The 14,073-nt window shown below is 42.2% G+C and overlaps 1 protein-coding gene across 1 annotated transcript; it reads right to left on the minus strand.

Moving 5' to 3' along the window:
• Positions 1 to 6,587: 6,587 nt before the first annotated feature.
• Positions 6,588 to 11,369, minus strand: LOC307030754 (uncharacterized protein). The gene is made up of 5 exons (XM_079667394.1): positions 10,205 to 11,369; positions 8,882 to 9,463; positions 8,630 to 8,773; positions 7,714 to 7,969; positions 6,588 to 7,587 (listed from the first exon to the last, which is right to left on the minus strand). The coding sequence occupies exons 1-5, from the start codon at positions 10,952 to 10,954 to the stop codon at positions 6,926 to 6,928; spliced, it is 2,394 nt and encodes a 797-aa protein (XP_079523520.1). The 5' UTR covers positions 10,955 to 11,369; the 3' UTR covers positions 6,588 to 6,925.
• Between the last annotated feature and the right edge of the window lie 2,704 nt (positions 11,370 to 14,073).

Consider the following 14,073-nt stretch of genomic DNA (forward strand, 5'->3'; position numbering starts at 1 on the left):
CACAGACACAGGATCAGCTCCATTTCCAGACATGTACTACCATCAGCTGGCTAAGTGGTGAACAGCATCATGGGATACCGAATGCTTTCAAGAAAGCATTTTGAGGACTTATCAATCCATTTTATAACATGCTAATGGATATCTGTAGGCATGATATCAGTTTCCTTAAGCTCAAGTAAAAATGTAACACTTACTTTATTGTATAGGCTTCAAGACATTTTAAACAGTGGATGTAAAAATGTGTAGGTTTAGAAAAGGCCACAATATTATAATTGTTGTCTCAAAGATCCACTCTAACACTGTGCTGCCAAAATTTCACAAAAACAAATGTTTTATTGATACAGAATAACAGCACTGATCATCTCATACACTTGTCTTAACTGTATATTAGAAACGTGTTTCTCTATTGTAGAACTGCTGGCTATTTTTGTTGTAAAAAATCACACAAAAACACATGACTAGGCTTTTCCATAGTAGGGGGAGGGGGATTCTCATGTGGAGCAAAGACCAACTGCAACCATTCAAGCAATGCTGGCACAGGACGAATGGGTTTCCAAAGGATTACACTTATTCAAAAGTTGGCTATCCCCACTGGGCCTTGACAACGACTTCTAAAGTGGGCTTTACAACTAACCCAATACACCTTGCAGCTATAGTTAAGAAAAAGCAGGATATTAACACTATGCTCAGGGATATATTTTTTTCATTATCTGTTTAAACTTAGTTGGGTAATAACTTCTCTACAAGATATTTCACCGTGATTGTATCCAGAAGACAGCTCCAGATTGTGGACAATATGAGGGGCATAGATATACATAAATATTTACGTTCTTCAGGGTTAAGGATAGTATTAAACTCCAATATTTCAAATATCCGCTCACTTGATTTTTAGTAAATATAATCTTTTTACTAATTCAGAGAAGTGGAAGTGACTTTAATCCCACAATTGCTACTAAACTGAAGGTGTTTGTTTATGATTTTGGTTCACATACAGTAGGGCTGTCCCGAATACCATTTTTCACCGGATATTCGGTAGTAATTAGCACAGACTGTAACGACTGTATAATGGCTATTTTGCACATCCCTTTCAAGATTTCAAGATGTTCTAAGGTTCATTGACAACTATGGTGTAGTTATGCAATGAATGAAAAACTTGGGTCGCAGCTGAGGTTCCTCAACAATGCATTACAAGACATCTATCAATATGTGTGTATACCTCCACCATTAAACTTTCATTCTGAACATTTCTTATAGTATATACATACATAAGAGTATAATTCATATCTATAATATCAGTTAAAATAAGTGCTTCAACATAGTTAACATTGCAGGAAAGCAATATATTAGACGTACTTTGTCAGGTTTAATATTTATCTTTTGATACCCCCAAAGCTTTTTTCTTATTTAAAAGAAGACCTTAATCTAAAGTATTATTTAATGTGTTAATAAAGGTTCATTCGTTTTTCTGTTTTGCACATCCTCATATTAATATCTTTGTACATCCAGCACTAAACTGTTTTATTGTAGAGATCACTTATAGTATCTTCTTGATTTTTTATACTCTATATTTCTATCATTGACCTTCTACTTTCCCTCTATGAAAGTATGTACTCTTAATATTGTTTTCATCAAATATAACACATACAAACAATAATTCAATAATGTGCTTTAACCACTAGGTACACACAGCCTTAATAACTTTGTATTATTAGTGTAGGACACTTATGTATGTACAACATCTGAAGATGTGTAGTTTTATTCATGCTTTCACATAATTTTACAGCATATTGCTATATTATTTCAGACTCTCTATTTACATTCTTATATTCAAAGAAAATCAGTAATATCTTTAAAAACTACAAGTCCTTTTATATCAGCTGTGCACCGTTATGGTGTAAATATAAACTATCTACGAATTAGATCAAATGTAAAAGTCAGCCGAATTAGTGTTGATACTGCGAGGAGACGTATTGTGTGAAGAGAAATTGAAGATGTTGTTTAATTGTTGATATATTTATGATCCACGTCAAGTATTCAGTTTCAGTGGCATTTCTTCCAGTTTTTCAGGGCTCTATAAATAAAGAACTACGGCAGATCTGTAATATGTAATGCAGCCGAACCGTGTATTATTATGCCGTTATGTGATGACTTTCCAAGAAAAAAGCAAGAACACTCGGAATTAAGTATTATTATTTATTTTTTTAATGTTTTTCCGATTTCATATCATATAAACACCAAATCCCAACATGCATTGCGGCTAAAACATCCAATCAGCGAGCTTAAACCATAGCTGAGGATCTTGGGTAATCGCTCGAAATGCCTACGTCTTTTTCCGGTTATTTTTATTTTGAAATTCAGTTCCTGACGGACGCCAAAAAAGCCAGAGATTATGGAATCAAACAAATAAATAAAAACAAGGATAATTCTGTGTTATTGGTGAGTAAATAATTGTGTGTTATTTAGAAAAGAATAACAAATTAGAAGGAAAAAGATATTCCAAAAAATACAGTTTTCATTATTCTGAGGCTCTGAGCCCCATTTATTTTCCTCACAGACAACAAAAAAAGTCCGACATTATACGATTTAAAATAAAAACAATAATTGTGGCTTGAAATTGAGTAAAAACATGTTTTTATGAACCCCACAGCTTCCGGTCTTCCAAGAGCCGAATGGACAAAAAGACGTGCTGCAGGCACGAAACATACTACCAATAGAAATACATTGCTTTTAAAATTGTTCTGTGTGACACGAAAAAAAAAGGGGGAAATCGTGTTGGTGAACACGAATCAATAGATTAAATGTTGTGACTATAACACGAAATGCCATGAGACTGGGTTGAAGGCACATACGTCCCGAGCAGCATACACAGAGAAAATCAGCCAGGACAAAGTACCCAGACACTGATTCCCTGGGGTGACTAGCCCCAAATGTTCATTAACCAAAAACGAAACACAACCACTCAGTTTCAATTAAAAGCAGCGGCAAAAAGATAAGTCTTCAGCCTGGATTTAAAAGTAGTAAGAGTTGCAGTGGACCTGCAGGTTTCTGGGAGTTTCTTCCAGATATTTGGAGCATAATAACTGTACGCTGCTTTACCATGTTTAGTTCTAACTCTGGGGACAGAAAGCTGACCAGTCCCAGAAGACCTGAGAGATCTGGATGGTTCATAATTTAGCAGTAGATCAGAAATGTATTTTGGGCCTAAACCATTCAGTGCTTTATAAACCAGCAGCAGTATTGTGAAATATATTCTTTGACACACAGGAAGCCAGTGTAAAGACTTCAGTGCGCCTAATGGCAGCCGTGCGCTCTACATAACATGCTAGCGCATGCACCGGGCAGAGGAGGTGCAGTTTAGCCTCCCTGTCCCCAATATGGGGTGGAAGACGAAAGCCGCCCAGCCGTATAGCCCTTGACCTGAACAAACTACTTAGGCTCTTGGGAACAAAGGAGGGGTTCGGTCTGAGTGTCGCCCCGCTATGGTCACACCGGATCAAAAGATAACTTGGGTGCACCGACAGAGTGGTCAGTGCAGACGCTCTTTTGGCCAAAGTCAGGGCCAGCAGCAAAGCTGTTTTCAATGACAGTGGCTTCAGGGAGGAGAGCTCCAGAGGCTCAAATGGTTCTGTGACCAGAGCCTCAAGCAGCAACGGCAGATCCCATTGCGGGGAGGAGGCATGCACCACTGGGCGCTGTTTCCTGACCCCCTGCAAAAACCGCGTCATAAGCGGCTGACTGAAGGCTGGCCTGCCGCCAAATGAGGAATCGCCCAGGGCTGGCCCACCATCATCTGTGTCACCTCTGCGAACCACGGCGCCCCATGAAGATCTAGGGCCACTAGGATGACTGATAGACGTTCTCGTCTCACCCTCTCCAGGAGGGGGAGAATGAGGCGCAGCGGTGGAAAGGCGTAGAGCAGCTTTCTTGGCCACCCCCAAGGGCGGATTGTCTCGCCGAGCCATGGAAAACCACAGGGCACAGTGGCTGCTGCGCCAGTTGTCGAACAGGTTGTCGAACAGGTTGTCGAACAGGTCTCCGCTCTCCCGAACCGAGCCCCCACTCGCCTGGCTGGGGCCCGTCTCTTGACATGAGGTCGGCCCCCCTATTCTCCAGACCCGGGGTGTGGAGGGCTCTCAGAGACAACACAATATCTGAAGCCCATAACCACAGGTTCTCCGCTATGGTCGACAAGGCCGCGTAGCGGACTCCGCCCTGCCTGTTGATGTACGCCACTGTGGTGCGGTTGTCGCTCCTGACCAGCACATGTTTGCCCTGTATTAAGGGTTTGAAATGCTGGAGGACCAACACTACTGCCCGCAACTCTAGAAGGTTGCTGTGCCGAGTCTCTGTCAGAGACCAGCGACTACCTATAGCTCTCTCCAGGCAGGTCCCTCCATCCAGTCACGGATGCGTCTGTGAACACCATGATGTAGGAGGTCATTCGCCCCAGTGGAGTTCCCCTCCGGAAATGCTCTGGGGACCCCGAGTATCGGAGGTTGCCCACCACTGACGTTGTTTGTGCCTCTTGGGATCTAAACGAAAGCCGGCAAACCACCTCTGCAGGCGGCGTATATGCAGCAACCCCAGCGGCACCACGAAGTGAGCAGCCGCAATGAGACTCAGAGTCTGCATGATGGTCAAAGCTGTCACCGTTGCCCCCTGTCGCAGTCTGCAAACTGCCTGAAGCAGGGAAACCTGTCTGCTCTCTGACATGGTGGCGCGTAGCCTGCCTGCATCGAGCAACATCCCCAGATACTGCACCTGTTGGTGAGGCATGGGACTGCTCTTCTCCCAATTGACCGCAAAACCCAATTTGGTTAGATGATGGATCAATCGGGCTGTGTGAAACATTGCCCACCATCATCATTCCCTAGACCTGGCCATGACTATGAGGTCGCCCAGATAAAAGAAAACCCTCATGCCATGATTGCGAAGCGGCTGAAGCATGGTGGCCACACATTTGCTCAACGTGCGTGGGGATAGGGAGTAGCCAAACAGTAGTCTGTTGAAACGCAAATACTTTCTGTGCTCTTGAGCAATTTTGACATGAAAGTAAGTGTCCTTCAGGTCGATGGTTGTGAACCAATCCCCCGGCTGCACTAGTCCCAATAACTGTTTGATTGTTAACATTTGGAATTTTTTGCAGGCAATGTGCTGATTCAGGCTTTGGAGATCTAGAATGGGCCTGAATTCTTCTGTCTTCTTGGAACCAGGAAGTACAAGGAGTAAAGCCCCTTCTCTCTGTGCTGAGGGTGCACAACAAATACCGCCTGTTTTTGCAACAGAGCCTGAATCTCTGCCGAAAGGAAACCTATCACCTCCTGGGATGATAGATTTGTCTCTCTTATGCCGTTGAATGGAGGAGGGACGCTGCAAAACTGGAGTGAGTAACCCCGTTTCAGTGTCCTGTCCATCCACTTTGTTAATACACAGCTGAGCTTCCATTCCGCATAACATAGTGTTAGGGGACAAGCAATCAGCCATGGAGCCACAGCTAGGAAACTTTGGTACTCCCTGGTGGTCCACTCCGCCGCCAAACTCCCCATGAAAGGAAGTTCGGCCTATGGGGGGCTGACACAGAAAGGGCCGATTTTCTACTGAGGTCCTTGAACGCACAGCGGTGCGCTCTCATGGGAAAAAAAGCTCCGCCATAACGCAATCTTCACCCAGACGGTAAAATGCATTAATCAGAGTTTTTACGTTAGGCGCGGTGTGTCTCCTGACAACACCAGGGGCGGAGCTAGGACATTTTCAGTGGGGTGGCCAGGGTAGAACCAGTGATCATTTTGGGGTGGCATTGAAATCACTATTATATGAACATAAAAATACATCTCACTAGAAAATAAGGGGTTATTTAAGGCACCTACAACACACCTCTACATTATTTGGGATTAAGTGGTGAAATAGATCAAATAAAATTCAGTATATCTAACTATTATTTTCGTATTCCTGCAGGCAAAGTATCAACGAAGCTTACATTATACAAATGTAATGCAATATACAGACTGTTTAGCTTATGGTGATCAGCAGCACTATGAGCTCATTCTCTCAGTGTATCATCAGGAATACAGAGACACACACACATCAAGAGTTTTTTTATTAACAGGGTATCTGCAGGATTCATAGAGATGAATTTACTACCTTTTACTACCTTTTTTACTACCTCCACAATATTTTTTACTACCAACACGACATCAAGCAGCAGCCCTTTTTGGACTACTAATTATAAGGTATTAGTGTGACACTGTCACACCCGTCATACATATCAGGTACACTAATGTTTAATTGTGATCATTAAGTATTGTCATTGTCAATTGTGTTTTTTTTTGTAGTGTTGAGTTGACCCTTAGCCCTAATAAAGTGAGTAATAACCTTGACACTTCTTAAACACATATCACTTAACAACCATAAATATTAATAATAAAGTGTCACATCACACACACTTACTCACAAACACGCATTCTCACACACACACACACACACACACACACACACACACACACACACACACACACACACACACACACACTTAAGCAGTTACTGGTGCGTATTAATAATGCGTATTAATGAAAAAAATTGAAAATCAATCAAATAAATAACTTTAATGAACAATATGCTCTGAGGACTACAGCTTTCAAAGATCTGCTTCAATATAACATTCACCATATTTAAACACAATAACGTGTGTGAGGAGTGCATGTATGCACATGTCTGTGGGTGCGCCTTTGTATGGATGTTGTTGTTGTTGCAATCTACATTGTATCTAAGTGAATCATTTAAAACAATAACTGTAGGGGTGTACGTGTGTGTGTGTTTGTGTGTGCGTGTGCCTGCATTCGTCTGTGGGTGTGCCTGTGTGCAGTTGTTGCAATCTACATTGTATCTAAGAGAAACATTTAAAACAATAACTGTGAGGGGTGTACAGTCACAGAAGTCTCAGTTGTGAGGACTTATCTTCAATTATTTTCTCCAATTTGCAGAGCTCTTCTTTTTTTTCTTTCTGCCTTCTGCGAAGGGTATTGGACTTGATTATCAGTTCAGCCATTTTGGACCCAGCCTTTCCCTCAGCCTGCTCGGCCAACTTGTCCGCGTCCTTTTCCAGTGAGTGACAAACACGGCGAAGTACCTCTTCCTGTCTTCTGAGGTCCAGAAGCTCCTCCTCCACTGCCTTCCTCCTCAGAGCATGGGCAGCACTCTCTCTCTTTTTCTTTTCACTGTCAAGGTACAGTCTGTACTGGGATCTAGCTGATGAGGCAGAGGCAAGGAGCTCCTTTGTGAGGGGCACTTTCAAAACACCACCACAACTGTTGATCCTGTCACAAACTAGTCTCAGTGATTCCAGTGTGCGGTCATGGAGATTGCATGTCTCCACCTCTTTGTTCACTGAAAATCCTCTTTCCACAGTGGCTTGGCCATGGGAAAGAAGGAGGAGACTCTGGCAAAACTGCAGCAAGTCAGGGTAAGGCCTGCTGAGGGTTGTGTAGAAGAACACATCAAGGCGGTCCTTCAGTGGCTTGAAAGCCAGGAAACGTTCATCCCGTCCTTCCAGAGAGGTCAACGATTCGAACTGTTGAATGATAACATCACCTACAATATTGACAAAAACATAATCATTAATGACATTTAAGTACATTTCAAAGTAGAACACCCTTAGAACATGGCCTTCATTTGAATGACCTTCCCTGTCCCTAGACATACTGTATTTTTTCTTACCAGCTGGAATGCCACCTGTCAATCTCTTTCCCTGAAGGAATGTCTGCACTACACTCTTCATTTGCTTGATGCACCACTCCGGTTCTTGGTGGATTTGTGTGGGATCAAGGCATGCAATGTGCCTAACCATTGGAACCTTTAGGGGGGATTTGTCTTGCAATTTCATGACAACCTTAACAAGGCACTGCAAACATTCTTTCCTGAAGGTTAGCAGAGAGAGCTCCCCTATCTTGCCTCCTGGTTTGCTCTGAAGGGCCTAACAAATAGAGAACATTAATGTTCATACAAGGATATTTATTTGTCACATATATAGAGATACTTGTGTAAAACCTGTGGGGAAAAGATGTTGGTTGTCTGCTCTCTGGTGTGTGTGTGTGTGTGTGTGTGTGTGTGTGTGTGTGTGTGTGTGTGTGTGTGTGTGTGTGTGTGTGTGTGTGTGTGTGTGTGTGTGTGTGTGTGTGTGTGTGTGTGTGTGTGTGTGTGTGTGTGTGGGTGTGGGTGTGGGTGTGTTTGTGTGTGGGTGGGTGGGGGAGTGATGGGATATGTGAGTATAGTTCAGGATGAGTTCAGGATGCATAAACATTCACTGCTATGATTGGAAATTAAACTATGACAAGTTACACATTTAAAACAATCCTAACAATTTAACCAGAGTGAGAAAGAGGTTTGGTATATCCTCATGGCTGTGGTTCAGTTTAAGCCTCAATGCCAAAGGCCTGGTGGTGAAGACCACTGAAGTTTGAAAGATAACCATTAACAACCACACAATTACGATAGCTATATTGCTTACCACAGAGGTGGTTAAATAATGCCCAATGTTACTCATTCATTTTCTACCCTAATAGTTCGAAGTAACTATTTATTTGTGCCGACAGCACATTTCATGTATGACATTGAAAGTATCTGCAGTAATTACCTTGATGGCAGATTCAGCACCCAGGCCGATGTCCACATTTTTCAGAGCCACCCAGTTCTTCTCCTCAGACACCTGGATTGTGATAAGTTGCAGTGGGCTTCGGTCCTGTATAAGTTCCCTTTTAACAAATCGCCGCAGTAAAGCCTTAAAAGAACAACAAAAACTGTTAGCAATCAAGTCACACCTGTCAACTGATACAGTTTAATCACATTCAAATAAAGACAGTTACTCGACAGGAATTACATTTCTTACCATCAGGAGTTCTTTCAGATCTTTAGCAAAAAAGGGCAGCACAGGCTCGTCGGTCTGATATTTGGTCAGGAAGGGGTTGAAGCTTCGTGCAACTGACAAGAAGAACTGGAGCTTTGGAATTATCAAATTATCATCCCGTGCTGCCAAAATGATATCATATGACGCCGTGTTTGGGTTTGTCACCTTTTTCTTCTGAACAGCATCAACATATGTTAAAAGCACAGGCCAAATGTCGACAGCTCTCTCAGCCACAGGGACATTTTCCACCCATCTGTGGCCACAGAAAGATCGGGGAAAGGTAGAAGATCCTGTGGTGGCGGTGTAATCTTCTCTACGGGCAGGAACATTGTGGAAGATGTAGTGCATAGCTCGCAACAGTTTGTCTACCTGCCATGTTGCGAATCCTGCCTTCATGGCATTGTGGAGGGTGTGCAAGCCACAACTGCCAACACTGATGAGTTGTGCATCCCCATGAAGCTCTGAATGTTCGTTCTGAAGGAGCTTCAGCAGCTTGAAGTTGACATTTGGGCCATCCATACTGACAGACAGCAGGTGTCTCAAGTTGAGTTGTGCAACACATTCCTGTGAATTGTCACAAAAAACAAAGTTTATTGAAAATTTTAATCTGTCCTGTGGTTTTTGGTTATTCATAAAATAGACAATAGATAGACAGTAAATACAGTGCCAGTAAGTATAAGTCAAACGTGTTTCCCCCTTTGTAGTACCAGTATGCATCTTTCAGAAATATTAACCAAATCCTTCATCAAAATGTGACCCTGCAAGGCGAAACCAGTCGCTTTGGTAAAATGTACAAAACTAAGTTATTGTTCTCATATGAACGGCCATAAACTAAGCTTTCCAACGATATGTATATTGAGGCTATTGCTAGAACAATCGTTAAGATAACTGTATCCAAAGTGGCATGGTTCTCCTGTCATGATAATGCTAGAAGAGGAGAAAATCACCTTTTTAAGCGGCGTTGACAAATGGTATGACTGCTAATGTGTTGCATCTTCACCGGGCTTAACAGTCAAAACGTATGTTTTTCCGTGATTTGTCCACGATATGAAATGATATGTAGACTGTATACTGTCAAATTATGCGAAAACATGAAATTCAACATTTTAACCCGGATGTTTGTTTACCGTGGATTTTCTCAAAATAGCATTGAGCGCAAAGCGACTGATATCGCCTTGCAGGGTCACAAAACACACCCGACACACACGTCGTGTAGGCTAAAGCTTAGGCTAACTATGACATAAACATTTTCAAATGGGCATATAACGACAATAAGAAAGAACAAACAAGAAAATATCAACTCACTTTAATGCTTTGCAGCAAGTCTTCAGCCCTTGCATGTCCAAGAAACTGTGACCCAAAATATGAAGACGTCACGCGGTCATCTCTCCAGAACCGAACGTGAATATCCATTTGCTTCTTCTTGGCGGACTGGTTCAGAGACTCGTCAAACATGACAACATATGGCCCAGAAGCATTGATGCTATTTATAAGAAGCTTCTTAAAATGTGGAGCAATGCCAAATCCAAGGATATACGATGTCTTATCTTTGCCACAAACAAAACTTTTGGCTATGTCGGAGTCAGTGAACATGTTTTCGAACAATTCCCCAATGCCCTCATTCGAATTGAATGAATGATGGTTAGCTGCTGTGTTCAGGCACCAGAGAACCTCAGCCCTGAGGGCTGATGTTTGTGGCGGTAACGTCTGCTGTTTGGCTATCGCAGCCGTGGTGGTGCTGGTGGCACTGGTTTGCTGCCGAGGTGGTGCGACTGTTGCTGATAAGTTGGCATGATCTGCCGCGATCTGTGTGGTGCTGCTGCTAGCATCGCAAAACAACGAAATCGGCAGCTGTCCCCCCCTCACCCGAAGCCGCTGCTGGTGTATAGCCGATCCACTGTGGGACTTGATAGCAGTAATGCCGTTCCAGGTAACATTTATAGTTTTTTTGCAGACACTGCAAAATGCTTCACGGTCATTTCCTATGACGGGTTTAAGCCAGTCTTTATATAAGGGGTCATCAACCCATAATTGCGAAAACTTGCACTTCCCCATTTCACACTAAATTTGCTCGAATTTGCTAACATCAGAAAAAGTAGACTGCAACTGTGGCAAAAGGCGGCTCTGCTAACGTCAATTGTTGGAAAAAGGCGGAAAATGTTGTAAGCGTCGCTGATAGGCTATGAAGTCCACACAGGTTACCTCTACGTCATTGCTATCAACTACGCCTCACTCAGGTCCTGTTAGCACCGTATATATTTTTAAACTACGTAGGCTAGATGAAATTCAAACATGCAGACACAAATAATAAGCAAACAATGGAAACTCATTATATATTGAGGCAGAGTTTTAAAAAAATTACTACCAAGTCAAATTGCGTTTGTTACCTTTTACTACCTTTCAAGGGCCTTAATTTGGGTAGATTCTTTTTACTACCTTTTACTACCTTTTACTACCGCGCGGACACCCTGATTAAATGATAGGTTAAGAATAAACATCTTAAAGTAAATAACAATAAACAATAGCCCTTAACCCTGTAAGGCCCCCGGTTGTGATTTTACAACATTACTTTAAGCTATCCTAACAAAGTCAGTAAAACATTTTTTCTTTTTTAAAGACTACATGTACATAGTCAAAAGGTCCTTGTCCAAAGTCCTGCCCCCTGGCCATACACACCAGGGATTTTGGGCCCCATGAAAATATATCACATTGGGCCCCACCACCAGGCACAGGCCACATTGGGCCCCACAACCAAGCACAATTGCCGTAACCACACCTACAGAACCCAACCCACTAATTTATGCTTTAAATCAGGGGTGGGGAACCTTTTTCCTCTCAAGGGCCATTTCAATTTTTTCAACATCCTCCGAGGGCTGTACAAATTATTTACCTCTGCTTAAAAATACTAAAATCACAGCCCATTCATTTCGCCTTTCTTTCATGCCGTGCAAAGAAAAAGCAACCTCTTAATCCAGATATTTTACCATGACTCGTGCATGCATTCACGTGCACGGTTGTGGCATGACCACCAAAACAGAAAGCATATTGGACACAAGATGTGTGCAAAAGTATTTAGTTTCCTATCCATGTGGACTGATTTAAGTGGGGGGGACCTAACCTCCTCTAGGGGGGTCCTCACCTCCTCCAGTGGGGTCCGGGGGGCATGCTCCCCCGAGATTTTTTTTTAAATGTTGAAGTTAAAAGCATCAATCTGGTGCACTTTGAGAGCAACATTAGGAGATCTATGGATAGATCTCTCAACATCAATATGAAACAGAATTGTAAGCAGATTTATTTTTCTTTATGGATATTTTACAAATCACTCCCCTTTCATAAAAAAAATATACCGTCATATAGTATTTTATACCTGTTTACTTTATCATCTTGTTTTTTTATAACTATAATGATCATATAAAGATGTGCCTTTACCTCACTGGTTGTAGAAAAAGCTTCTTATATTCGTTAGCATAGCTAGCTAACCAGATGCTAATAACAACAAAGTTATTGACTGTATGATCAGTATGACAGATGAACAGATCGCCACTGGGATTACAAATAAAGACACAGCCACGAAAATACTGCGGCATGTGTCCGGCTCCTTATGGGTACGACGCTCTGGTGCTCTCCGTCAGAAGAACTGCACCCCTGTCAGACGAGACATATACCACGTGATGACACGTTAGGCTCGTGTTGTGTTCAAGGACCCTGACCGTGGCCAGGAAAAACAGGCACTCGCTTGTTTAATTTTTTTGCGGTTTAGATTTCTTTAATTTTTTTCTTTTTTGCGTGTTTATAAATTACCTCGAGGGCCGTACCAAATGGTCTCGGCCGGAGGTTCCTGTTAGAAATTAAAATCAATGTTTTGATGGTATAATGTAGCTTAAACATACCGTCAGTTTAAACGCTCTTTTATACTGAAAAACCAGAAATTCTTGTGCACAAGCAGTTAAGCTTTTATTCTGAAAATCCTTCATCTACGGTTAGCATGTAGCATGTGGCTAATATACGATTTCCTAAAGAGGTGAATTGAGAAGCGAAATGACTTGGTGTGGTGAAAACCGAAACCTACTGATTTAACACTACAACGATAGATGTCGAGATACTACCATGTTGAATATTAAATGAAAGTACAGTTTATTTGAATACATTATTGTTTACAGACGAGAGTAGCATGTGGCAACATCCGGAATGACCGGAAACCAAACGAGCCGAGAAGTATTGTTTAGAGTATTGATTACAGCGTTTAGAATGTGTTAAATGAAAAGTGATGAAAGAGAATATGAGGAGAAACGGCGTGTTAAGCATATATTGAATGTGAAAAGAACCTATCCTCTGTTTAAATGCAATAACGGACATTGGAGACGAGGTGAGCCGGTTGGCGGGGAGGAGCCAGCAGAGGATATATATAGCAGCGCCGGAGGAGAGATCCGCTGTCTTCTTCTTGCTCAGGAGAACCAGATCACAGCTGTTTTCTGCCGGAACAATATTCTGTCTGTAACACTACCGCGCCTTTTTTAATTAAAGTATCCCATTTGAATCTTTTCAGAGACTCCATTTAGTCTCATTTTAAAGCTTCTCTCCTGGACGCGAGAATAAAGAACATATTTAACAATTGGCGAGCTAGCCAGGATCTCGCAAAACCGGGAGAGACTACAGCAGGCTGCTTGCTGGACCCGCTGGCATCCGTTCAACACACAGAGAGCTCAAATCAACTAGGTAAGGAGAAACCTGTTATATCGAATTCTTCAATAGTTAATGTAGGACAATGTTAGTTCTGTGTGTTTGACGGCGGCCAGCGGATCCTGAAAATAGCTGTGCAATTTAAGTTAAAACAAGCCTAAATTGATCAATATTAGTATCATACCACGTGGCGTTGCTTTGTTACAGGCAGGGTGAGTTCAATTTCTTTTTTTCTATTTAACCCTGCATGCTATTCGTTTGTCTGTTAGTACATGTCGGCTAGAGGCCAATCACTATATGTGTCTTTTGTTGCGTTTTACGTTTTACGTGAATGGTTTTAGGCCATTAAGCAGTCGGGACTGCTTGAGGCAAAGACACAGCCAAAGTTTGAAGCTAAGGTTATTGGAGTGAGTGTTTTGTGTAACAACAGCGTGAGGCTGTTTTAAAAAAGTCCTTTTTCAAGGAAAAGGCCTGAGGAGTTTGAAGCTTTCAGT

This window comes from Notothenia rossii, assembly GCF_949606895.1.
Source record: "Notothenia rossii genome assembly, chromosome: 2".
Taxonomy (NCBI): Eukaryota; Metazoa; Chordata; class Actinopteri; order Perciformes; family Nototheniidae; genus Notothenia; species Notothenia rossii.

Coding starts and splice junctions, on each gene's coding strand:
- LOC307030754 (XM_079667394.1), bottom strand. CDS start 10,954: ATGGGGAAGTGCAAGTTTTCGCAATTATGGGTTGATGACCCCTTATAT. Junction 8,774..8,881: donor ATCTGAAAGAACTCCTGATG/GTAAGAAATGTA, acceptor TGTTCTTTTAAG/GCTTTACTGCGGCGATTTGT. Junction 7,970..8,629: donor GTGCTGAATCTGCCATCAAG/GTAATTACTGCA, acceptor TCTATTTGTTAG/GCCCTTCAGAGCAAACCAGG.